Source organism: Giraffa tippelskirchi, chromosome 4 (assembly GCF_054371585.1).
Source record: "Giraffa tippelskirchi isolate mGirTip1 chromosome 4, T2T-mGirTip1v1.2.pri, whole genome shotgun sequence".
Classification (NCBI taxonomy): Eukaryota; Metazoa; Chordata; class Mammalia; order Artiodactyla; family Giraffidae; genus Giraffa; species Giraffa tippelskirchi.
Window position 1 is genome coordinate 197395617 of NC_137278.1, and position 25017 is coordinate 197420633.

At 45.5% G+C, this 25017-nt stretch overlaps 1 protein-coding gene across 2 annotated transcripts in view; it reads left to right on the forward strand.

Annotated features, from left to right (window-relative positions):
• The window catches only part of ANO2 (anoctamin 2), a 328686-nt gene that overhangs the window by 129286 nt on the left and 174383 nt on the right, over positions 1-25017 (forward strand). For both annotated transcript variants that reach the window (XM_081587341.1, XM_081587340.1), the window contains one exon: positions 23627-23761. In XM_081587341.1, the coding sequence (XP_081443467.1) occupies positions 23627-23761 (135 nt within the window). The remainder of the gene's footprint in view (positions 1-23626; positions 23762-25017) is intronic.

The following is a 25017-nucleotide window of genomic DNA, read 5'->3' on the forward strand; positions in this document are numbered from 1 at the left end:
TCCCCCCTAAGTTTTTTTTTTTAACTAATTAATTTATTTTAGTTGCAGGCTAATTACTTTACAATATTGTAGTGGTTTTTGCCATACATTGACATGAATCAACCATGGGTGTACATGTGTTCCCCATCCTGAGCCCCCCTCCCTCCTCCCTCCCCATCCCATCCCTCAGGGTCATCCCAGTGCACCAGCCCTGAGCCGCCTGTCTTATGTATCGAACCTGGACTGGTGATCTATTTCATATATGATAACATACATGTTTCAATGCTATTCTCTCAAATCATCCCACCCTTGCCTTCTCCCACAGAATCCAAAAACCCCCTAAGTTTTTTATCTCCAAGCTTCGCAGCTGTGTTGAGCCCCCTCTGCCTCTGTGGTCCCCGTGAACTTTCTTCATTTCTCCCCCAATAACCCTTGGATTTTCTTTATCCCTTTCCCTTCCACCTCTTTTCCTTGCCAAGCTCTGCCAGCTCCGTTCACTCCTAGTGACGTCTTCCAGACCCAAGGACAAGGCACCCCCCTCTGGGTCTGCCAGAGGTATTCTTGGAAAGGGATAGAAGGAGTTTAGAGGCCCAGGGAGGGTGGTGCTGGGGCCCGCCCCTCAGAGTTCAGCCTGGCAGCTTGTTTATGTGCCTGCAAGTCTAGCAGAGCACAGCCCTGTCTGTCCACGGCGCGAATGAAAGTGCCGAGGCCTCTGGACTCGGTTGGGAACATAAACAGCTAGTGGGCTGTGAACTTGAAGCATGAGGGAAGCCAGGTTCCCCAAGTGGCTGGATTCCAGGCTTCGGAGCATCCCTGTTGGGCAGTATGTCTGGGAGTGAGGCTCCTCCTTGGTCGTAGGGGGATAGAGGAGAGGGGTTGTCCTAGTCTTTTTTCTATTTAACGTGTCCTGTTCAAAGAGAGGCCTTGGGAAGAAGGTGGATAAGCTGAGGGTGTGGCCTAGGGTGTCACCCTGGATGGCTGATGCTGGGACACAGAGTCCCGGAGCCTATGCCCGAGCTCGACCAGCAGGATGGCCCCTTCTGTGGGGGCTGTGACCCGCTCACTCATCCATTCCTTTGATGTTCAGAGGACTCAGTGCTTCAGCAAACTCCAGACCTGAGGCAGGAACCGTCCAGGCAGAGGTGTTGAAGCATCCTGGCCCGCAAGAAACTTGTAGTTAACCTGGAGAAAAGGTAACCCCATGGATGGTTCCAGATGCTTGGTGAACGTGTGCAGGGGGCTCTGCAAGGAACAGAAGAGGGGCTCCCGAATCAGTCAGGGGAGGCCTCTCGGAAGATGCAAGGACAGTGCTGAGGTTTGAATAATGACTTGATGTGAAATGAGTGTAGGGGAGGGGATGGGCACCCTGAGTGGAGACACTGGCAGGAATTGAGGCAGGAAGTGGGGAAAAGCATTGTCCTACAGGGGCTTCCGAGAAGCTGAGCATGGCTGGAATGAAGAATATTCACTCATTTATTTTTTAAACTTTTAATTTTTGTTGGGGGTATAGCCATTAACAATGTTGTGATAGTTTCAGGTGAACAGCGAAGGGATTCAGCCATACATATACATGTATCCATTCTCTCCCAAACTCTCCTCCCATCCAGGCTGCCACATAACATTGAGCAGAGTTCCCTGTGCTATACAACAGATCCTCGTTCATTATCCATTTTAAATACAGCAGTGTGTATGTGTCCCTCCCAAACTCCCTAACTCTCTCTTCCCTCTATCCTTCCCCTAGGCAACCGTAAGTTCATTCTCTTGAGTCTGTGAGTCTCTTTCTGGTTTGTAAGTAAGTTCATGTATATCATTTCTTTTTAGATTCCTCATCTAAGGGATGTCATACGATAGTTCTCTGTCTGACTTACTTTACTCAGTATGACCATCTCTAGGTCCATCCATGTTGCTGCAAATGGCATTATTTCATTCTTTTTAATGGTAGAGTAATATTCCATTGCAAATATGTACCACCGCTTCTTTATCCTTTCCTCTGTCAATGGCATTTAGGTGATGGCATTTAGACATGGCAATGCTTCCACGTCTTGGCTATTGTAAGCAGTGAACATTGCAATGAACACTGGGGTGCACGTATCCTTTCGGATCATGTTTTTCTCCGGATATATGCCCAAGAGTGGGATTGCAGGGTCGTATGGTAGCTCTGTTTTTAGTTTTTTAAGGAACTCCCATACTGTTCTCCATAGTGGCTGTACCAGTTTACAAGGAATGAAGAGTACTTATGAAGGTGGAGGAGAGGTCAGATGGGAGGGAGAGGCAGGTATCTGATCATCAGCCTTAACCACTTAGCTCCAGTGATCTGGAAGAACTTTAAGTGCTGGTGAGGTCAGAATTGAAGAGCGTTGTTCGATGGATAAAAGCCCTGTAACTATGTACTTTTCCCATCAGTGTGTCGCAGTCAGGATGAGGCAAGATTTCATGGGAGTCGGGGCTTGGCTGGGTCTCCAGTGGACCGAGGGTGGAGTATCTGCTATAGGACTAGCTTTTCTGCCATCAGCAAGTAGAAAGCTGTTAAGTAGATATGTAAAAAACTGTTTTCAGATATTAGACCACAGGCAGGTAATCCCTGAAAGAATGAGGCTAACTCGACAGTTGCTCTGAACAAGGACAAAATAAGACAGCAAGACTGTTGACTTAGATCCAACCACATTCATAATTACATTAGTACAAATGGCTTCAATATCCAAAGTAAGAGGTAGAAATTATTAGATTGGATAAAAAAGCAATACCAAAGTATATGCTGTCTACTGGAAACATGCTTTAAGTGTTGTATAAAGAAATAGGTGGGTTAAAAGTAAAAGGGTGAAAAGAGATGTACCATGTTAACAGTGATCAAAAGAAAGCTGAAGTGGCAATATTGATATAGACGAAGCAGGCTTTAGGATAAGGAATTGTCTCAGAGATATGGATAATATTCATTTGATAAAAGGGCAACTCATTAAGAAGATGTAACAGCTGTTTTTAGGATTGTGTGTTCCTGATAACAGCTTCAAAATACATGGTACAAAAATGGACACAACAGAAAGAAGATGCAGATCCACAATGGTATTTCAACTCTTTCAGTAGTTAATAGAACAAGTATCAGTGAGGATATAGACTTGGAAAATGTGCTGAATACAGCTCTCTTAGTGAATATTTATAGAGCAATGTACCCAAACTGCAGCAAATGCATTATTTTCAAGTGTGCATGGACCATGTACTGAACTAAACCATATCCTAGACCATAAGACAAGTCCCAGTGGTTTTTAAGAATTGAGGTCATATGGCACATGTGCTCAAACCATGGTGGGTTTAAATTAGAATTTTTCTTCATTAAAATTAGTTATCTAGATCACCTTCTCATTTTTAATTTTTATTCGTTTAATGGACATGAGTTTGAACAAACGCTGGGAGACAGTGGAGGTCAGGGAAGCCTAGTGTACTGCAGTTCATGGGGTCGCAAAGAGTCTGACATGACTTATTGACTGAACAGAAATAGTTTATTTAGTTATTTATTTTTGTCTACTCTGGGTCTTTATTGCTGTGCGTGGCTTTCTCTGTTGTATGCAGGACTATCATTGCGGTGGCGTCTCTAGTTGCAGAGCAGAGGCTCTAGGCATGTGGGCTTCAGTAGTGGCTGTTCATGGGCTCAGTAGTTGCAGCTTGAGGGCTCTAGAAATCGGGCTCAGTAGTTGTGGCACATGGGCTTAATTGCTCAGAGGCATGTGTGTTCTTCCTGGATCAGGGATTAAACCTGTGTCTCTTTCATTGCAAGGCGGATTCCTAGCCACTGGACCACCAGGGAAGCCTCTAAGTTAGAATTCCTAACACAGAGGCTGCGCTGCAGCCCCTCCTGTCTCCTGTCCAATGTATGTGCAGGATCACACCTCCCTCAATTCCTGAAGGCCAACTGAAGCCTGCACCGTCACCTACAGTTCTTGTTTGACAGACATTGGGGCCTCAGAAGAAGTTTTGAAGTAGGTGACATTCATTGTGCTTAGTCGCTGAGTCGTGTCCGACTCTTTTCGACCCCATGGACTGTAGCCCGCCAGGCTCCTCTGTCCATGGAGATTCTCCAGGCAAGAATACTGGAGAGGGTTGCCATGCCCTCCTCCAGGGGATCTTCCCAATCCAGGGATAGAACCCAGGTCTTCTGCATTGCAGGCGGATTCTTTACCGTCTGAGCCACCGGGGAAGCCTGACATTCATCAACAAGTGTGAAAAAAGATAAAGTTCATGCAACCTGTTCAGGAAGTTCCAACTTTTTATATATTTATATTTATTTAATAATATATATAAAACTATTCTTTTATATTCACTGACCATCTCCTTACATGAAAGATTTACTGAAGGCAAGAAAACCTTAATTCTGGAGACAGAACTTTGTTGCGCTTATAGTTAATGTCAGGGAAACAGAATCCAGAAACTCAGCTACCCTGGGCCATTTAGGAGTCTAACCTAAGGCAGCATCGCTAGGACCAGGGGTTCAGTCCTCCATGGATATTTATAAGGAAGGATGGATGTATGTCTGAAATATGTCTGTTTAATCTGCATTATTTGAATACCTCTGATTTCACCCAAGGAGAGTCCTTTTCTAACATTTCTTATGCTAGTCAACAGGCCTTTATTTTTACCCATGAAAATTCATTTCTGACACTCGATATGCTAATTAACCAAGCTCTGCTCACGGATAGAGGTAAGGAAGGCAGAAACGCCATCTGTGAGCTCCGGCTGTCTGAACAGAACACCTGCTGAACACCTGGGATACCTTGGCCAGCACCTGCGTCCTAGCTTCAGTCCAGTAACTCACATTCTCTCGCACTTTGTGTGATGAGGTATTTGAAAGTAAATTCTACACATTGTAGCATTTTTAAAATATTTATTTATTTTTGGCTTAGTCGTGACACGCTGGCTCTTCATTGTGATGCTTGGGCTTCTTTCTAGTTTAGGTGCACAGAATTAGTTGCCTAAGGGATCTTAGTTCCCTGACCAAGTATCGAACCCATGTCCCCTGCATTGGACAGTGGATTCTTAACCACCGGACTGGCAGGGAAGTCCCTACACATTCTAACACTTTACCAGATGATGTCCCCTTCTTTTAAAGATGTCCAGGAAAGGATGCCCACCGGCTCCCCCAGCGACCTATTCTGACACATCTCAAACTCTTCAAGATTTCCTTTTCCCCTCCCCCAAACTGCTGCCAGGAACATCTTTATTCCTGTTTTCAGAGCCTCCTTCACAGTGTGCAAGGCCCCTGCTGCCGGCCCTGCCTTGTGACTTTGATTTAAGACTCACAATTCCTGAGGGCAGAGAGCGGTTTTGGCTGCGTTTCCCTCTCAGTTGTGCTAACAAGTGGAGAATCACCCTGCCCCCATGTATGTGGCTATTAACTTTCTCTCTGTGGTTGCCGCACTAATTGTTTTATGCTCAGATAATTATTTTCTATGGTCCTTTTTTTCACTTGTCGTCTCTACTAAAGTCGAAGGATGGATGGGATGTGCTGGGAGGTGGCATGAACTAACGGACTTTTCTCCATCTTCCTCTCTGAAGGCTTTTGGAGCCTAAGAAATTAGATGTTGCTTCTTAGAGGACAGGACACAGGCTGGGTGACTCCTGTAAAATGGGGAGCGGTTAGTTTTGTTTCTTACTATTTAAAAAATTTTAAAATTTTGTTTATTTTTAGCTGTGCTGGGTCTTTGTTGATATACGGGCTTTTCTCTAGTTTTGAAGACTAGGGGCTTTTGTTTAGCTGTGGTGTGTAGGCGTCTCATTCAGTGGATTCTCTTGTTGTGCCCTCTAGGAATGAGGGCTTCTGTAGCTGCGGTGTGTAGGCTTCAGAGCACAGGCTCAGCAGTTGTGGTGCACGGGCTTAGTTCCTCTGTGACATGTGGGGTCTTCCCGGATCAGGGATCGAACCTGTGTCTTCTGTATTGGCAGGCAGATTGTTTACCACTGAGCCACCAGGGAAGCCCCTTTACTTTTTATTTTGAGATAATTTCACACTTAGAGAAAAATTTCAAAAGGAATGCAAAGAACTCCCTGCTGTCAGAGCTGATTCTTCTGGTTGTATTTTGCCACATTTGCTCTCTCATTTTCTCTTTCTCTTCGTATATGAATATATTATTATTATTAAGGAGCTTATGTGGAGAGTCTTTCAGAAGCTGTGAATATCCTGTTCCTCGTCAAATTTTTCTCCCATTAGTTTTAGCTTAGAGGAATTGCTTTTGGTGTATTGTACCTATTGGTAAGCATTTTGAGGGAAAGGAATTGGTCAGACTTCTTAGTAAAGGCTCTGCTTAGTGAGTGATTGTGTTCTTTTCCTGTTCCCATGGTGTATACTCTGAAAAAAGTAGGCTTTTTGGATTATCTAAATTGAGATCAGAGAAGGGAGATTAATTTTAAATGACTCATGTATGTGTGTGTATTTGTGTGTGTGTGTGGAAAGAGGGGCAGTGAGCAAAAATGTGGAAACTGGAGAAGGAAGCTGAGTTAGAGAAAAGGAAGCAAATAAAATCTCCTTGTTGACTGAGCTCTTGATTTGATCCTGTTAATGCCCAGTGCTTGCTAAGCCGCTTCAGTCGTGTCCGACTCTTTGCAACCCTGTGGACCATAGCCCGCCAGGCTCCTCTGTCCAGGGGATTCTTCAAGCAAGAATACTTGGATGGGTTGCCATGGCCACCTCCAGGGGATCTTCCTGACCCAGGGGTTGAACCTATGTCTCCTGCTTTGTCAGGCGCGTTCTTTATCACTAGTGCCACCCGGGAAGCCCCAGTGCACAGTAACTTTCTGTAATTAATCAGATGAGCAAAACATCAGGTTCCTGTCTTAAAATCCTGGATCTTGGAGGGTTCTCCAGAGACCATCTGATTCAAACCTCTGCCTCTGGGAAGGAATCACCGGAAATGTCAGATGAATTGGACTTTTCTTTCTTTTTTGATACTTGCAGAGGGGAGACACCCCTTCTCTTTCTTGCACAATGCGAGACTGAGAACTTGGGGAGCAGAAAAGAAAGATGAGGTTCCTTCCTTTAAGGAACCTACATGCTCTTCCAAGAGAGATGCCTCAAATGCCCATTCCCCACCCTCCTCAAAATTTTTTCGGGCTTTAACCTAAAACTGATCTTACTATTTTTAGACAGCTCTGTCTGTCTTATCTTATTTGGCTTGAATATTCACTTTCTCATACTGTTCATTACACTTTCATCTATGACTGGTCCTGCTTCAAGGTGATCATATGTTATCAATTCTAAGAGTCTGCTGATTGTAAGATACACATTTAAATTTCATGGAATACTTTAAAAAGGTCAATATTTAAATCAATGAAATAGGGTTTAGGAACACTAGTGGTAGAATCCACAATTTGTGCTGGTTCATTCTTTCATTCAACATTTACTCAACATAAACGATGTTAGTTATTTTTGGTAGGGAAGTACAGAGAATTGTTTCAGCTCTGAGTTGAAATTCAAGAAGATAAAGAAAAAAAAATGGAATTGGAGAAAAGAGTTGGATCCTTTTTTCACCATTTCCTAGCTTTAGGATCTAGGGAAAGTCCTTTAACTACTCATCTATACAGTGGGGTTGATAATACCTATCCTGTAGTGAGAGTGGGAGACCTGGTAATAATATCTGAATATCATCCGGCTTAGTCTCTGACACATCATGCAACTCTTATGAGAGTAGACACCCAATAAATACTTGTAAATAGATTGATTTATAGGCATGTGCTTACTATGCCTGGTCATAAGACAGCGTTGCAACTGGTCATTCCTTTTGATGTCTTGATTGCCTTCCCTTTGCTCTAATGGAAGTCCTTCTGTTCCGTTTCCAGTGGAGACGGAGCACAGCTGGATACCACCCCTTTGATAAAGTCTGAGAACAGAGGTGGACTCAGCCCTACTGCAGGGAAATGACACGGCACCTTGGCCATCTGAGGGCCTCGGCACTTGAGGGCCATTTCTCCCAGTGCTCTCTGGCAGACCTGCGTATCTGCTCCTGCCTGATGGTGGGTATGTTCTTGTCCATCAGTGTTACTGATGGGACCAGCTGCCATTGCCATTTGAATGTGTTGACCAGCTCCAGCTATTTCCCTGGCATGCTCCAAGCTCGCTTAAGGCCATGCTACAAATTTTGGTCGCTGCCTGGCTGTTTTTTTCCCCCTTTTCATTTTGAAATCTGTACATGTTTTCCTGGCTGGAGGAGAGGAAGATGGGGTGTGGAAATCCAATCAAATCCATATGCTTGTGATGCATTTGCCCTGAAAGAATAAGAAAGCATTGATGGGAGAGAACCTCTGGATGATGTGGGGGCCACTTTTACAAGCCCTGCGTCGGTCTCTTTGTCTCTGCCACCTGCCAGAGTTTGAGAGGATCAAGTTCATGTGGGGTCACTGTGCTCTCCTCCTCTCCCGTCTTCCTGTCTTCCTCCCTCAGACTTGCCTCCTTCTCTGTATCCTCAGTGGGAAGTGAGGACAAATGATCAAATCATCCCTGCTCTGCAGCGTGCGTGAGGCTGTAGCTGATCATTGCTACCCGTGACCTTCTATCTCATCTAGAGACAGTTCTGTTTATCATCCACAGCACTCAGGATCCTTGGTTCATGCTGATGCCTCAAGCTCCAGCTCCTTGGCCCTCGTGAACACCCAGACTCCACTGGATTTTTTATTTTCTCTAGGCTGGTGTCGGTTTCCACATTTCTGATTATTTTTAAGCTCACTTTCACCTCAGTGCTTTCTTGGTATATATTTTAAAGAGCTCTTTATCTTTATGCGTTGAGTGAGGTTTAGATGAGAGAGGCATGAGATTTAAGCTCACTTTCACCTCAGTGCTTTCTTGGTATATATTTTAAAGAGCTCTTTATCTTTATGCGTTGAGTGAGGTTTAGATGAGAGAGGAATGAGATTTCCCTAAACTCCAGAAGCTGGGTTCTTTGACACTTGCCATGGCCAGGAGTCACCTTCTTGAACTTTGAAGTGGTCCTCCAGGCATTGTTGTCTGCTTAGATAGCTCAGGAGCTCTGCCAGTGATCAGAAGTCATGGAACCCAGCATTCCCCTATGGTTTTGGCACCAGGGACCAGTTTCAGGGAAGACAGTTTTTCTATGGCTGGCGGATGGGAAGGGGATGATTCAGGCAATAATGTGTTCAATGATTCAGGAAGTAATGGGAGCAATGGAGAGTGACAGCAAGTGGCAGATGAAGCTTTGTTTGCTGCTCCCCTCCTGCCATGTGGTCAGGTTCCTAACCGGCCATGGATTGGTGCTGGTTCAAGGCCGGGGGGTTGGGGACCCTTGATGTAACCTTTGACTCAGGCCTCAAGTCCTTCTAGGGTTCTGCATTTGTACACCAGTGAGAAGAAGGCACTCAGACCAAGATTGCATCTAAGCTCAAAGGAGCTCCTCATTCTCTAGTCCTGAAATTAAACGATGCTGATGGAGTCGAGGTGGGGCACGGTCTACTGCATGTAGGTTCTTCAGGGAACCAGCAGTCTGCTCAGAGAGCCTGGAGCTGCCCCTGCACGCCCTGATGCCTAAGGCGCTTCCGTGTGAATCACCTGAAGCCTGGGGCTTCTTCTTGCCATTACTTGACACACAGAGGTGCTCAAGTCCCACTTCACCATTCGTGCATTCAACAGGGACTTAGCACGTGCTGGGAAAGGCGGGGCTGGGTGGGGAGGAAAAGATACATTGATATAAGCACTGGAGGTGCTTACAGTCAGACTGGGGGGATGAGATACACCAGCCTCAAATCACAAGAGAGCAGTGGAGGCAGAAGGCGTCTCCCCGCCTAGCTGTTTGGCTTGGGGCCAGTTGTTTCCATCTGTGATCTTCACTGTCTTTTCTAAAGAGTAGTTGGGAGGATTGCATGTGATAGGATATGTGAAGGGACTTTATATACTATAAAGTGTAGTGCAGGTTTTCAGTATTTTTTTAAAAAATGTTAATGTATTTGGCTGCATCGTGTCTTCGTTGTGGCACGTGAGATCTTTCATTGCTGTGCATTGACTCTAGATGTGGCACATGGGCTTAGTTGCTCTGAAGCATGTGAAAGTATTAGCTCCCTGACCAGGGAAAAAACCCGTGGCTCCCTGCAGTGGATAGCGGATTCTTAACCACTGGACCACCAGGGAAGTCCCAGATTTTCAGTACTGTTGATTATAACTATCAAGTTTTGGTACGGTGCAGAGGAGCTCAGTTACAGGATGTAACAGATGAGGGATGAAGACATATGTCTGCCCACAGTGCTCATGGCTGCTGTGGAGTCCAAGGAAAGAATGCTTTGGTTGGAGGGATAGGCTGGACTTGGGGAAGGAATTCTTTAATGGTCTCCCATGGAGCCTGGGCATGCCTAAGCATCTTTACCTTTGATCAGGCTGGCTCTTGATACCCCAGAAAAACTGGCTGACTGCAGGTTCTGGGGTGTCCCAAAGCTGGTGTTGGTCTGCTGATGAGTGACGCTGGGTCTTGAGATTGTTGGTTGAGGGGTCCAAGGTGTCTTGGAGCTGATGTCAGCCTGCTGGTGGGTGGCACCAGGACCCAAGGTGTCCCAGAACTAGAGCTGGTCCTCCGGTGAACAGAGCCAGGTCTTGGTCTCTCTGGCTGCAGGGCCTTGGCAGTCCCAGGGCTGGTGTTGGCCTATTGGTGGGCAGGATTAGTGATGGGGCTGGTTCCCCACACACCAGGCTGTGGAGTCCAGGGTGTTCCAAAACTTGTCTTGGTCCTCTGATCAGGGGCTGGATCCCAGGCTGACTGAGGGGCCCAAGGTGTTGCTGAGCTGCTGTTGGCATGTTGGTGGGTGGGGGCTGGGGCCCAAGAGGTCTTGGGGCTGGTGCCAGTCTGCTGATGGGTGGACTGAGTCCTGATAGGGTGGGCTTCAGCCTGTGGTGGTCCTGGGGCTGGTTGGAGAGGCCAGATGCTGGGGCTAGTGCTAGCCCACTGGTGGGTGGACCTAGGTCCTGGAGCCTCTGGCCATGGGGCTTGGAGGTCCCAGAACTGCTGTGGGACAGCTAATGTGTGAGGCTGGTTCTGGCCTGCTGGTGGGTGGCTCAGAGCCCAGCGGCGCTGGAGCTGGTGTAAAGTAACTGGTGTGCGGGACCGAAGCCCAGGTGGTCCCGAGGCCAGTGCCAGCTCACTGGTGGGCAGAGTCAGGTCCTGGGGACTGCGTAGCCCTGGAGATCCTGGGGCCTGAACTAGTGTGCTGGTTTGTGGGACTAGGTCCTGGGACACCTGTAAGGCAGGGCTATGTTCTGGGGTGGCTGTAATCTCAGAGGATCTTACAGCAGCCGGCTTGCTGGTGGGTGGGTGGTGTCCCCGCTTAGCTTGTTGCTTGGCTTGGCCTGAGGCTCCCAATACTGATGCCAGCAGACTGGTTCGGAGGCCAGGTCCTGGCGCTAATGAGCCAGAGGGGGGATTCCAGAATAGCCTTGCCAACTCCAGGGTGCTCGTGATACAAGGAACTCCCCAAATCGGCTGCCACCAGTGTCTGGGTTCCCAGGATGAGCTCCATCACCTCCTGGCTCTCCGGGAGGCTCTCCAAGATCATCAGGGGGTCTGACCAGGCTCTTTTTAAATGACTGCTTCTGCCCTGGGTCCCTGAGTGGGTGGGATTTTGTGTGTATCCTTTAAGAGTCCGTGTAGCCTCTATTTCCCACAGCCCTCTGGCTCTCCTGGAAGTAAGCCCTGAGTGTGTAAGTGTTAGTCACTCAGTTGTGTAGCCCAGCCCTGCTGGCCTTCAAAGTCAAATATTCTGGGGGCTTGTCTTCCCAATGCAGGACCCCCCGGCTGGAGAACCTGATGTGGGGCTCAGGTCCCTCACTCCTTGGGAAGAACTTCTGCAGTTGTAATTATCCTCCTCTTTGGCTTCCCTGGTGGCTCAGATGGTAAAGAATCTGCCTGCCATGCGGAAGACCCGAGTTAGAGCCCTGGGTTGAAAATGTCCCCTGGAGGAAGAAATGGCAACCCACTCCAGTATTCTTGCCTGGAGAATTTCACAGACAGAGAAGCCTGCCAAGCTGCAGTCCATGGGGTTGCAAAGAGTCAGACATGACTGAGCGAGTCGGTGTTAAGTTATGTTGTGTCCCTTTTGTAGGTTGCCTACCCAGGGGGTGGGACTTGACTCTTCAGCATCTCTGCCTCTCCTAGCCATGTTCGTTTGGTTCCTTCTTTCTCTCTTTAGTTGTTGATGATCTTTCCTGCTAGGTTCCGGTCTTTGTCATCAGTAGCTGCTCTGTGAATTGTTGTAATTTTGTTGTGCTCGTGGGAGCACGTGAACGCAGAATCATCCTACTCTGTCATCTTGGCCATGCCATCTGACAATCTAACTAACTCAATAAATGAAAAGCCAGTAGGGTAAAATGGGATAAAATAGCTCTCCTTCCTTTAAAAATAGCTCTCCTTCCTTTAAATAGCTCTCCTTCCTTTAGCTCCATTCCTTTCGGTAATGAGCATATCTTTATATGTTATTATTAGTCTCTCAGTCATGTCTGACTATTTGTGATCCCATGGACTGTAGCCTGCCAGGCTCCTCTTTCCTTGGGATTTCTCAGGCAAGAATATTGGAGTGGGCTACCATTTCATTCTCCAGGGGATCTTCCTGACTCAGGGATTGATTCATGTCTCCTGTATTAACAGGCAGATTCTTTACCACTGAGCCACCAGGGAAGCCCATATCTTTATGTATCACATACTAATCTTGATCAGTTGTATGCAATTTGTGAATCTGTGTGAGTGTCAAACGTATTGAATTCTTTCTTGCCGTTTTTATGCTCTGCATTAACACGGTATATTTCACTATATTTCAGTGTTCCTTGGGTTTCCATCTTTCTTTCAAGGTTGGTTGTGGTTTAAAAAAAAATAAACAATATTTAAGAATGAAAATGAAAACAGTGTAAAATGGCCAGAACTGCTAGGTGATAAATGGCTGGGGGCCAAGGCCTCAGCATGTGTCTTTAATCACCATGGGACATGTTCTTGGAAGCTCTCAGGCTGCTCATTAATAAATAGAAAACGTCTAAATAATTATTTTATGGATTGCTTCTTTACAAATGGAAATTGGAACAGAGGCCATTACTGCCTTTTTTGATGTGAATGAGTTTTGTAAACCATTGAGTGGAGAATTCCGCTTTAGCTGATCCTTAGGGTCCCTTTCACAATTTTAATAAAATATTAGAAAATAAATCATAATACTTTGTAAACTGGGAGGCTCAAGTCTGCATTATCCTCTACTGCATTACCCAAGAAATACATGTCAGGGGTAAAGTGCAGGCTTGAAATCGGGCTGCTCTGAGTTGGCGTCTAGATTCTTTTCTCCTTAGCTGGGTGACCTTACACAAGTTACTCAATTTCTCTGAGCTGTGCTCAGCTCACGCAAAGAAGAGGGACGACCAAGTAACCATCTCATGGGGTTACTGTCAGGACTTAGCATCGATTAAACAAACACTTTTTGAGCCACATGCCGGACTCATTCCAGGCACTAAGGGAGCAATGGTGAACAGGACTGAAAAAGTCTGCCCTCGTGAAGCTTACACTCTAGCAGTGTGTGCGTGCCCGCTCAGTCATTTCTGACTCTTTGCGACCCCATGGACTGTAGCCCACCAGGCTCGTCTGTCCATGGGATTCCCTAGGCAAGAATACTGGAGTGGGTTGCCATCTCCTCCTCCAGGGGATTTTCCCAACTGAGGGGTCGAACCCACATCTCCTGTGTCTCCTGCACTGGCAGGTGGATTCTTTACCAGTGAGCCACCTGGGAAGCACAGTCTATGGGTGGAGATGGACAAAAACATGAATCAGTTTAGAAAACGGTGTTAAGTCACATTAAGTGTTATGAAGAGAAGTGTAGCAAGGGCAGAGGTCAGGTGCCCTTTGGGGTGGGATGAACCCAGGAGGCCTTTCTAAGGAGGTGACGCTGGAGAAGAAACCCAAGAAGCGAGGACATGAATGTGAAAGTGTGAGGACAGGGTTCCAGCCACAGCCAAGGTCCTGAGGTGCAAGCTGGTGGGGTGTGTTTGAGGGACAGTAAGGACTCATGAGCTGGAGCCAAGAAAAAGGGGAACAGCAGGAGAAAACAAAATTGGATTTGTTCTAGGGTGGTTAGGGGCTTGCGACCAGATCACAGAGGACCTAGTAGGTCATGTAAACAAGTTGGGGTCTCATCATGCCTGGGATGGGGAGGCATGGCTGCCAATCGAGGCCCACCCCTCCCCCCACCCCAGAAGGAAATACACAAAGCAGTAGGAAGACGGGGGTCCGAACATGCCTTTAGTATTTCTCCTGGATTCTGAACATGATCCTGTCGAAGCTTTGGTTTCTGGAAGCTCGGTTTCTTCCTGCCTTGTTTTTCTTGCTTCAACTTAACTTTCTCAGCTTTGACTTCTTGTCTGCCTGACTTTCCTTTTATAAAATTATTTTACTTTAGTTTGGCTGCACTGGGTCATCACTGCCGCGCTTCAGCTCTTGGTTGCATTGCACCGGCTTCCCTTGTTGTAGCACGCAGGCTTAGGTTCCTGCATTAGGTCTTAGTTGCAGCATGTGGGATCTTCCTTGTGTCATGCGTGATGTTTTATTGCAGCACTTAGACTCTCTAGTTATGGTACGTGGGCTTAGTTGCTGTGTGGCTTGTGGGATCTTAGTTCCCTGACCAGGGATGGAACCTGAGTCCCCTTCATTGGAAGGTGGAGTCTTAACCACTGGACCACCAGGGAAATCCCCTGCCTGACTTTTCCACCTGCCACTTGCCCCTCCCCTCTCTGGCTGCCCCTGGACTGGATGCCAGATGTGCATATCTGGTCCTGGGTTCTCTTGGGTCTCTGGTCCTGTTTGCCCCTCTGAACATGTCTGCTGCGTGCCTGTGATGGACAGCGTCAGCTCCACCCACTCCGGCTCTGGGCCTGCATCCTGCCATCCTGGCTCCATAGCTTCCCTCGCTCTGTAGACTGCTCTTTATTTGGGAACCTTTTAAATGAGAGGACTTAGCAAGGGAGAGGGAGGCACTGGACAGAAGTGGCACAGGAGAGCATTAAAGACCTCGGGCGCTCTGATTCCAAGGAGTCCTTTTTTCCCGATGGAACTTCTGGGCAGCTCCCATCCCGTTGGCAGGCATCTGTGTTGTCTCCTAATGTCAGGACTGGAGCCAAGCCCCATTTTCTTAGCCCTGCCACCGTGAGCCCAACCCCTTTTCACTGGACTTTCTGGATTTGCCTCATATAAGCAAAATTTTCTTTCCAGAAGGGGCCCTTTCTTTGCCCTCCCCAAGAGGGCTAAGAACTCAGAGTCCTCTGGTCTCGGATTGTTGATCAGAGGAGCTAGCCACAGTGCCTGCCGGCCTGTGCCTAGCGGAGGGGGCAGCGGCCTGGCTCCTGCTGTTGGCTTTGGCAGAAGGGTGATGATCCGACTGTTCTTCCCAACCTGGGGTCCCACACACAGGGCTGGGTTCAGGCCATGGGTTGCCAGGCTGACGATGAGAAGGCAGGTTGAGGGAGAGTCTTGGGGAACCTGTCATCCTGTGACTGGTAGGGAGGGTCCTTTCTCATGGACATGTCTGTACTCACAGCAGAGAAGGACCACGTCTTGGAGTCCTGAGGAAAGAAACCCATCAACACCAGTTTAAAATAAGTATCAACTATGTCTGCGAAAGTGAAAATGTTAGTCGCTCAGTCGTGTCTGACTCTTTGCGACCCCCTGGACGGTAGCTCATCAGGCTCCTCTGTCCATGGGATTCTCCAGGCAGGAATACTGGAGTGGGTTGCCATTCCCTTCTCTGGGGGATCTTCCCGACCCAGGGATTGTACTTGGGTGTCCTGCCTTGAGCTACCAGGGAAGCCCCATTTAAACCAAAGAGAAGGTAACTGGAACGACCTCGACACCTTCAACCATTTTTCACCTCTGAATCCAATTTTAACACTGATTTTTAACTCACCTTGTAAGCTTTTGTGAGCATGAAATGAGATGCTGTCAAGCACTTAATTTAGGGCTTGACCCATGGTCCCCACCACATGAATATCCCTTCCATTGCTCTCCTGACCCCTTGTGTTGCTGCTGCTGCTGCTAAGTCACTTCAGTCATGTCCGACTCTGTGTGACCCCATAGATGGCAGTCCACCAGGCTCCTCCATCCCTGGGATTCTCCAGGCAAGAATACTGGAGTGGATTGCCAGACCCCTTATCAACCGTAATATCTCCAGCCCGAGGTATAGGAGAGGACGCTGGCGATTCAGGAGGCAAAACTATGCTGGCCACATCTCTGGGTTTCAGCTGGGAGAGCCTTTCGCTGGCTGCCTGGCTGCTTCTGTAGCTGGAAATTCTAGGCTGACTTCCAGAGAGCCAGCCATGGTGAACTTTAATCAAAGGCTCAGAACATTCTTTCTGGAGTCCCTGCACCTGTCCACAATCCTGCTCAGGGTACCTGAACCTGTGTGCCTTTAATCCACCTCAAGGGGCAGGGAAAGCCTGACCGCTTTTTGTCAGACCAGGAAGGAGGGAGCCCCAACCGGCCGCTGTGTCAGATGATGTGGGCTTGGCAGAAGCTGAGAGCAGTAAGTTACCCCTCTGGCAAGCATGGCTGCCCCCTTCCCCCATCCCCCTGATACCCATTTCCTGCCCCAGTTTGATCTCTTGAGGATGATGCCGTCATCACGCAGCCTAGGTCACTGCCTCGGGGACCCTGCCGAATGCTGACCTTGGTCTTGGGCTGGTTACCTTGGTCTGGAAGCCTTGTCTTTGGTTGGCCTTCTGAGCTGCCCTCAGATGACAACTCCCCTTTCAGGGCTGCTGGACAGTCTGAGCCTGAATGATGATGCATGCCTGACATGGGTTACTTGCTGTCTGGCTTGAAGGTAAGAGAATGGGTAAGATGCCCTCCAGGGAGTCTGTTGGCCTGCAGGTTATCGGGCATGTGGTGTCTTGAGCCATTTCAAAGCCAAAGTATAATATACAGACAGAAAGGTATATGCACAAAAATATATACAACTCTTTGAATTTTTGAAAACTGAACACACCCTTACACCCATTACCCAGATCAAGCAAGAACATTATAGTAAGTACCCTACATATGAACCTTCAAGATGCAAACTCTCAAACATGTGAAAGTGCTTTCACATGTCCATCAACGTCAGGCGTGAGTGATCTGGCAGCTTGCCCTCCAGCTCCTGGCAGCTTGCCCTCCAGCTCCTACTGTTGACGCTCACTCGATGCCAGCCCCGCTGTGCCAGCTGTTGTACTGTACTATCGTACTTTTCAAGGTACTGGACCGTGAGATTAAAAATGTCTTCTTTACTTTTTGTGCCTGTTTTTTTATGTGCTATTTGTGTGAAAAGTATTATAAACCTATTACAGTACAGCACTCTATAGCTGATTGTGTTCGTTGGGTGCCTAGACTAACTTTTTGGACTTAGGAAAAGTGCTCTCGGAACAGAGCTTGTTCGAGTGTATGTATTAACACCCGAAGTCCCCCTACCCTCACCCATTTCCCTTGTAGTGGCTGCCTTCCTCGGGCTAATAACCATCTGTATTTAACACAGTTATTTTGCTTGTGAACTTTAAAGAAATAGAATTATACTGTATAATAATTTTTGTGTACCTGTCTTCTTCTGTTCAGAGGGTGTGTGTTGTTGTCCCTGTTGTTGTGTGCTCTTATATTTCGCCCATTCTCCTTGTTGTATAATATTCTTTTGGGCAAATGTGTCAGAACATATTTGTCCATTCTCTTGCTTAGGGCCATCTGGGTAGTTCCCAGTTTGAGGGTGTTATGAACAGTGCTGGGATTCCCAGGTGGCGCTAGTGGTAAAGAACCCACCTGCCAATGCAGAGACATAAGAGACGCTGGTTTGATCCCTGGTTCAGGAAGATCCCCTGGAGAAGGAAATGACAACCCACTCCAGTATTCTTGCCTGGAGAATCTCATGGACAGAGGAGCCTGGCTGGCTACAACCCATAGGGTCACAAAGAGTCGGACACAACTGAAGTGACTTAGCACGCACGTACACATACACACGTACACACGCATATACACACACATATTTGAATCACTTTGCTGTACACCTGAAACTAAAACAACCTTGTAAATCAACTATACTTCAATAAAAACAATTCTGGATGAACTTAAAAAGAACTTTCTTATTTTATTACAGTACCAAATATTCGATGCTATAAATTTCTAAGTATCACTGGCATTCTAAGTGTAATGGCATCCCACAAATTTTGATATGTGTGTTTTTATTTTCACTCAGTCAAAAATATTTTCTCATTTCCTTTGTGATTTCTTCTTTGACCCCTGGGTTACGTAGAAAGATATTGTTTAATTTCCAAATATTTGGGTATTTTTCCAGACATCTTTCTGCTGTTTAATTTAGTTGTGGTCATGGTAAAACATTTTTATTATTTTATTTTTTAAAAATGTGTTAGATTTGCTTCACGATTCAAAATATGGTCTATCTTGGTGACTATGTATTACGGAGAACGTGTTTTCTGTTGTTTGATGGTGTGTTACACAGATATCAATTCGGTAAGTTGGTTTGAAGTGACTGTTGTATCCTTACTGTTTTTTTTGTACTTGTTCTGTCAGCTGCTAAAGAGAAGCGTTGAAGTCCCTTGTTTATACAGGAGGGTATATGTGTTTATCCTTCTAGTTCAATTCTATCAGTTTTTTTTTCTTCAGCTTTTGTTGTTATGGACCATTTTTCAAGTCATTCTGGAATTTGTTATAACGTTGCTTCTGTTTTTTTGTTTTGGGTTTTTGCCTGAGAGGCAAAATCTTAGAGGGAATCTTAGCCCCCTGACCAAAGATTGAACCTGCAGCCCCTGCATTGAAAGGTGAAGTCTTAACCACTGGATGGCCAGGGAAATCCTTGGTTCTATCAGTTTTAATTGTGTGTATTTTGATGTATGCATTTGACATAGGTATTTTGCTGTATGCATCAATATTTAGGATTATTTGGTCTTCTCAACGAATTGATAACTTGAACATTATTTGATTGTCCCTTTTATACCTCAGCCTTCTTTTCATTAGTGTTGGCATGGTATGTCTTTTTCTATTCCTTCGCTTTCATTCTGTATATGCCCTTATATTTCATGTGGGTTTCTTATACATTTATATTTAATGTAATAATTTATGTATTTGTATTTGAAGTCTACCATATCACTATTTGTTTCTACTTGTTCTGTCTTTCTTTGTTCCTGTTTTTCCTCTTTTCACGCCCTCTTTTGAAATCTTATGATTCTATTTTATCTCCAGCATCAGTCATTTAAAAAACTTGGTGGTTACTCTAGGGTTTACAAAATTATCGTTAATGTATCACATTTTGCTTTCGAATAATATTATCTTACTTCACATAGAGCGTAAGAACCTTACAACGGCGTACCTTAGTCTCCTCCCTCAGTCTCCTCCTTCCTGTGTTTTGTGCTACTACTACCTACATTTCTCTTTAATGTCTATCGTGAACACCACAATATGTTGTGGCTGGTTTTGTTCTATGCCAGTGTTTCTCAAACTTTTTTCCCCATTGTTTCCTTCCTAAGGCACTTTGTAGACATTTTTTTCCTGAATTTCCTCTTCACAGCTAAAATACTACAGATGTACTATACATCAGTTTATGTTCTTTGGCCTTCTGGAGGCCTTAAAAATAACTAAGATAGTTTTTGGCTTCCAAAGAACTAATTTTATCCCCTTGGAGACAGTTTTGCCCCCATTGAGAATGATACTTTAGACAGTGAATTACCTTTTAAAGAGATAAAAAATAAGAGAAATGTCTTTATATTTGCCATTATTTTTTATTATTTCTGGTACTCTCAAATGAAAGATCTGTAAATCTGGATTTTTGACTAAAGAACTTCCTTTCACATTTCTGGTTGTGCAGATCCGTTGGCAATGAATTCCCTCAGCTTTTGTTTGCTGAAATAGTTTTTATTTTGTCTCATTTTTGAAAGCCACTTTCTTTCTGTATAGTATTCTGGATTGACTGTTTTTTTTTTTTCATTCCATACTTTAAAGTTGTCACTCTCTAATCTTATGGCTTGCATAGTTTCTGCCAAGAAATTTTCTATAAATCTCACCTTTGTGCCTTTGTACCTAATACCCTCCTTTCCTTATTCCTCCCACCCCTACCACTCTAGCATTCTTCCCTGGTGGCTCGGCAGTAAAGAATATGCCTGCAGTGCAGGAGCCATAGGATACATGGGTTCAATCCCTGGGTCAGGAAGACCCCCTGGAGGAGGGCATGGCAACCCACTCCAGTATTCTTGCCTGGAGAATCTCCGTGGACAGAGGAGCCTGGCAGGCTACAGTCCATGGGGTCACAAAGAGTTGGACACGACTGAAGCAACTTAGCATGCACGTACTACCAGTCCAACTTGAAGGTTTCTTTCTTCCTGTCTTTGCTTTTCAGAAGTTTGATTATGATGTGTCTAAGTGTGTGAGGTTTATTTTTATTTTTTGACCTGTTCTGCTTGGGGTTCCTTGGAGTTCTTAGATCTGTTTTGTTATTTTTGATTAATTTTGGAAAATTCTTAATCATAATCTATGCAGATATTCCTTCTATCCTGTTTCTCTTACTCCTCTGGGACTTCAGTTACATATATGATACCTTCTTTGATACTGCCTGTAGCCCTTGATCGATAGATTCTATTTTCTTGTTTATTCTTTGTATCTTAGTTTGGATAGTATTCATTGACTTACATGCAAGTTTATTGAGTCTTTCCTCAGCTGCATTCAATCACCTGCTGAGACACTCTAATGGAGACATTTTTCATATCTGATAAAATATTTTTGCTATAGTATTTCCACGTTGCACTCTTGTGCTTCTGTCTCTCTGTGGAAATTCCCAATTTTCTCTTTTGTATTAGATTCTTCCTTAACATATTATTATAATTATTTTAAAGTCCCTGTATGGGACATCCCTGGTGGTCCAGTGGTTAAGATTTCACCTTCCATTGCAGGGGTTGCGGGTTCAATCCCTGGTTGGGGACTTAAGATCCCACAGGCCTCATGGCCAAAAAATCAAAACGTACAACAGAAGCAATATTGTCACAAATTCAATAAAACTTGAAAAATGGTTCACATCAAAAGAGAGAGAGAGAGAAAATCCCTGTATGATAATTATGGCATCTAGATCAACTTTGGTTTTATTGATTTCCTCATTTCTTAACAGTTCATTTTTCATGTTTCTCAAGCATTCATCTATTTTTATTTATTTGGCTGCTCCAGCTCTTAGTTGCAGCATATGTGCTCTAGTTCCCTAACCAGGGGCTGAACCGACGCCCTCTGCATTGGGAATGTGGAGTCTTAATGGCGGAACCACCAGGAAAGTCCCGCTAAAGATTTTTTTTTCTCAATTCTGGATGCTGTGTTTGAAAGGATAGTAGAGACTGAAGTAAATGGTATTTATGCCCAGAAATGGGCTTATGCCTCTCTGTCAGACCTTTAGTGGGGGAGTGCGGTCAGTCCAGTCAGAGGTGGAGGTGGCTTTGGATGTCGTTGCTGCTGGAGTCACTCAGTGCACACAGACTTCAGATTCCTTGGTGGTGGGTTGCTGTGACTGTGTGCTTCCCGGGGGTTGTTGTCGGTCCAGTTACCAAGTCATGTCCAACTCTCTGCAGCTCCATGAACTGCAGCACGCCAGGCTTCCTTGTCCTTCACTATCTCCTTGAGTTTGCTCCAACTCATGTCCATTGAGTCAGTGATGCTATCTAACCATCTTATCCTCTGTTGCCCCCATCTCCTCTTGTCCTCAGTCTTTCTCAGCACCAGTCAGGTCTTTTCCAATGAATTGGCTCTTCACATCAGGTGGCCAGAGTATTGGAGCTTCAACTTCAGCATCAGCCCTTCCAATGAAATATTTAGGGTTGATTTCCCTTAGGATTGACTGGTTGGATCTCCTTGCTGTCCAAGGGACTCTCAAGAGTCTTCTCCGGCATCCCAGTTTGAAAGCATCAGTTCTTCGGCACTCAGCCTTGTGTATGGTCCAACTCTCACATCCATTGTAGGGCACTGGAAATTGGTTCTCATGGTTCCCTTTCAGCTCTTTGCCCCAAGGGGTCTCTCTCCTGCCCCTCTTCAGCATCAGACTGTGGATTTTTGTTACCCTCTGCTTGAGGCTTTTGGTTTAAAAGAAAGATGGTTCAGGGAGATGGGTGGGCTTTCTTGCCTGTATGCATCTAAGGGGGTTCTCTCTGGCTCCTATGTTGCCTACAGTCCTTCTCATGAGAAACCAGGTGGTGATCTTCCCATAGGATCTTGTGAGTGAGTACAACCTCCTCTTGTGTCTGGAGTGCCCAGTTATTCAATCTGTCATGCTGACCTCTGCTCAGCTTCCAGTGTCTTAAAAATTTTTAGCTGTTTCTTCTTACTCACTTTATGGTGACTGCCTTTCTGTCTCATGCTCAACAAAACTGTTGTGAGTCCATTTTTCCTTGGAGGAGCTTGTCATTTTAAAAAAGTGCAGCTCATCTGGTTACCTTGCAACCTCTAATCTCTGATGGGCTCACGAAAAGTTTTGATTCACAGGTTATCTAGCTTTCTTTTATTGTTAGGATGAAACCTACATTTCCTGGCAGTTGTCTACATCCTAAGTGGAAGCAGTGCTCTGGTGGTCGATAAATAAGTTTTATTTGTTCTCCTTACTCTCTAGTCCTTAGATCAAAAGGTGAGTTGAGCTCATATTTCCCTCCTGTGTTTTATGTTAGAGGCTTCTGAGAAATAAAATATACTTCTCCTCTGTGGATTGTGTTTTTCTCATCAAGCATCCATAATCAATATTCATCTAAGGGAAAACCCCCTTTTTAGAGACTGAGTGTGGTCATTTACTGTATGATCTGGGGAACAAAAAGATATGAATGGTACCTTTTCTTTGGAAAAGAAACCACTTTTTATTATAAAAAGGAATTCATGAAAAAATAGAGAGTTAAGAAATGCAGAAAGATAAAAAAATAAAGCAATAAAAATCACCCATCAGCTAAAGAAACCATGACCTGTATTTTATCTAATTTCTTCTAGTTATTTTTCTATGACTGTATTTATACTGGTTTGTATACATCAGTGTGTGTGTGTTTGTGTGTGTTAGTCGCTCAGTCATGTTTGACTCTTTGTGACTCCATGGACTGAAGGCCACTAGGCTCCTCTGTCCCTGGAATTCTCCGGGCAAGAATACTGGAGTGGGTTGCCATGCCCTTCTCCAAAGGATCTTCCCAACCTAGGGATTGAACCCAGGTCTCCTGCATTGCAGGCAGATTCTTTACTGTCTGAACCACCAGGGAAGCATACATACATCAGTATGTATGCCCCCGAATTTGTGTGTTTTATTTAAATAAGCAGTTTCAAAAAGGTGTGTTTTTCTGTGGGTTGAATGCTATGGCACTCATGAAACGCTGATATGTTATTCATGTGTGTCTGGTAAAGATGCCAAAATTTATGGCATATTCTCAGTTTGCTGTTAGGGCTGGATTCCTTCTTGCAACTTCTTTCCATGAACAGGTGTGCGTATGCGATTCTAATGGAATGCGATTCATTTCAGAAAAGACCAATTGGTGATTTCTTGTGCTGAGGTCCCCCCCACCTTCCCCAGATAACTTCCGTCCCTTTCCATTTGTGCCGACCCATTGTCAGGTTTAGAGCAAACAGAAAGAAGGAAAGTCTATGATCTTCTTAATGTAGGTTTCATTTTCTTCTTTTTCCAGAAAGTATTTTGGAGAAAAGATCGGACTGTATTTTGCCTGGCTGGGATTATATACATCTTTCCTCATCCCGTCGTCTGTCATTGGGGTCATCGTATTTCTTTATGGATGTGCAACCATCGAAGAAGATATTCCCAGGTGAGCTGATTTTAAAGGCAAAGGCTCAGTTCCCATGCGTCAGTTGTTCAGAGTGTCATCCCTGTTGCAAGGACACCATACATTTCCCACATACCCTTCCGGAGCCCCACCCCGTGTCCTTCCCACCTCCCTTCCTGCACCCGTCACTTCTCTCCTGAGAGAGCGGGGAGCATCGCATTCCGAGAACAGCTCAGAGCCACGCTGAGTGTGGCCACTTCCTTTCCCGGTCAAACTCTTCTCCAGGGTCAGGGTCTGATTGGGCAGGTGGAAGATAACTGGTGAGAAAAGAAACCATGCCTGGGAAAAGCTTTTTCACCCTCAATTTTGCGGCATTTTTCTCTCATTTCCCAGGCATACTAAAGCAGCAAGTGTTGAGCGGTGTTGGGTAGAGATGGCATCTGTGTGGTCAGATACTGCTGGAATAAAACGCTATGAGCTGAGGACACCTCAGCCCTGGCTGTGGGAGTCAGAGACTGCAGGAGGTGACGGGGGCTCTTGGAGATCCAAGAGATGGAACAAAGGCTGGTCCTGATGAGGAAGAGAGATCCTACCAAAAAATAGACACTCAACAGAAGAACATCCTTTAGGGTGGACTGTTTTACATATTAGCTGTGAAACGGGGTACCTTGCTCCCTGATGTTCCATTTCCTCGGCTGTGAAATGGCAATACTAATGCCTGCCTCATGGTGGTATCCTGAGGATTAAAAGAGACAGTGTCTGGCACCCAGCAAAGTATTCATAAACAGTTCTTGAATGAACCAACATAGGCGGAAATAGAGTACAGGGGACAGGAGAGACACTTAGCCAATGTTTAGAATTTAAAGCTCTTGGCACCTCCAGAACTGTCCTGGCAAACTGAAGCATCATTTGTGTATTTTAATACTCTTGCAGTTGGAAGTGACAGAAATGAATGGGAACTAGCATAAGCAAAAAAGGGAATTTATCCTTGGGGTTTGGTGGGGAGGCCTCGGTGGATCCAGTGGCTGGCACGTGGCTTGCCCAAAGGACCGTGGAAATAGGGACTCCTTCTATTTACTGGCTGTCTCTGATTCTTTTTAGTATTTCTTGTTTCACTACAGAGTTTCTCCATAGGATGTGAATGTTGCTGCTAATAGCTCACGGGGTGTCACATTTTAAGAGCTTTATATGCAATTGATCCCAAGTGAAAAAGTCCTGTCGACTCCTTTTGGCTTCAGTGGAGGCTGTTGACCAGCAGATCATGCCTAGGGTGGGGAGGAGGGGGCAGGGTTACACCA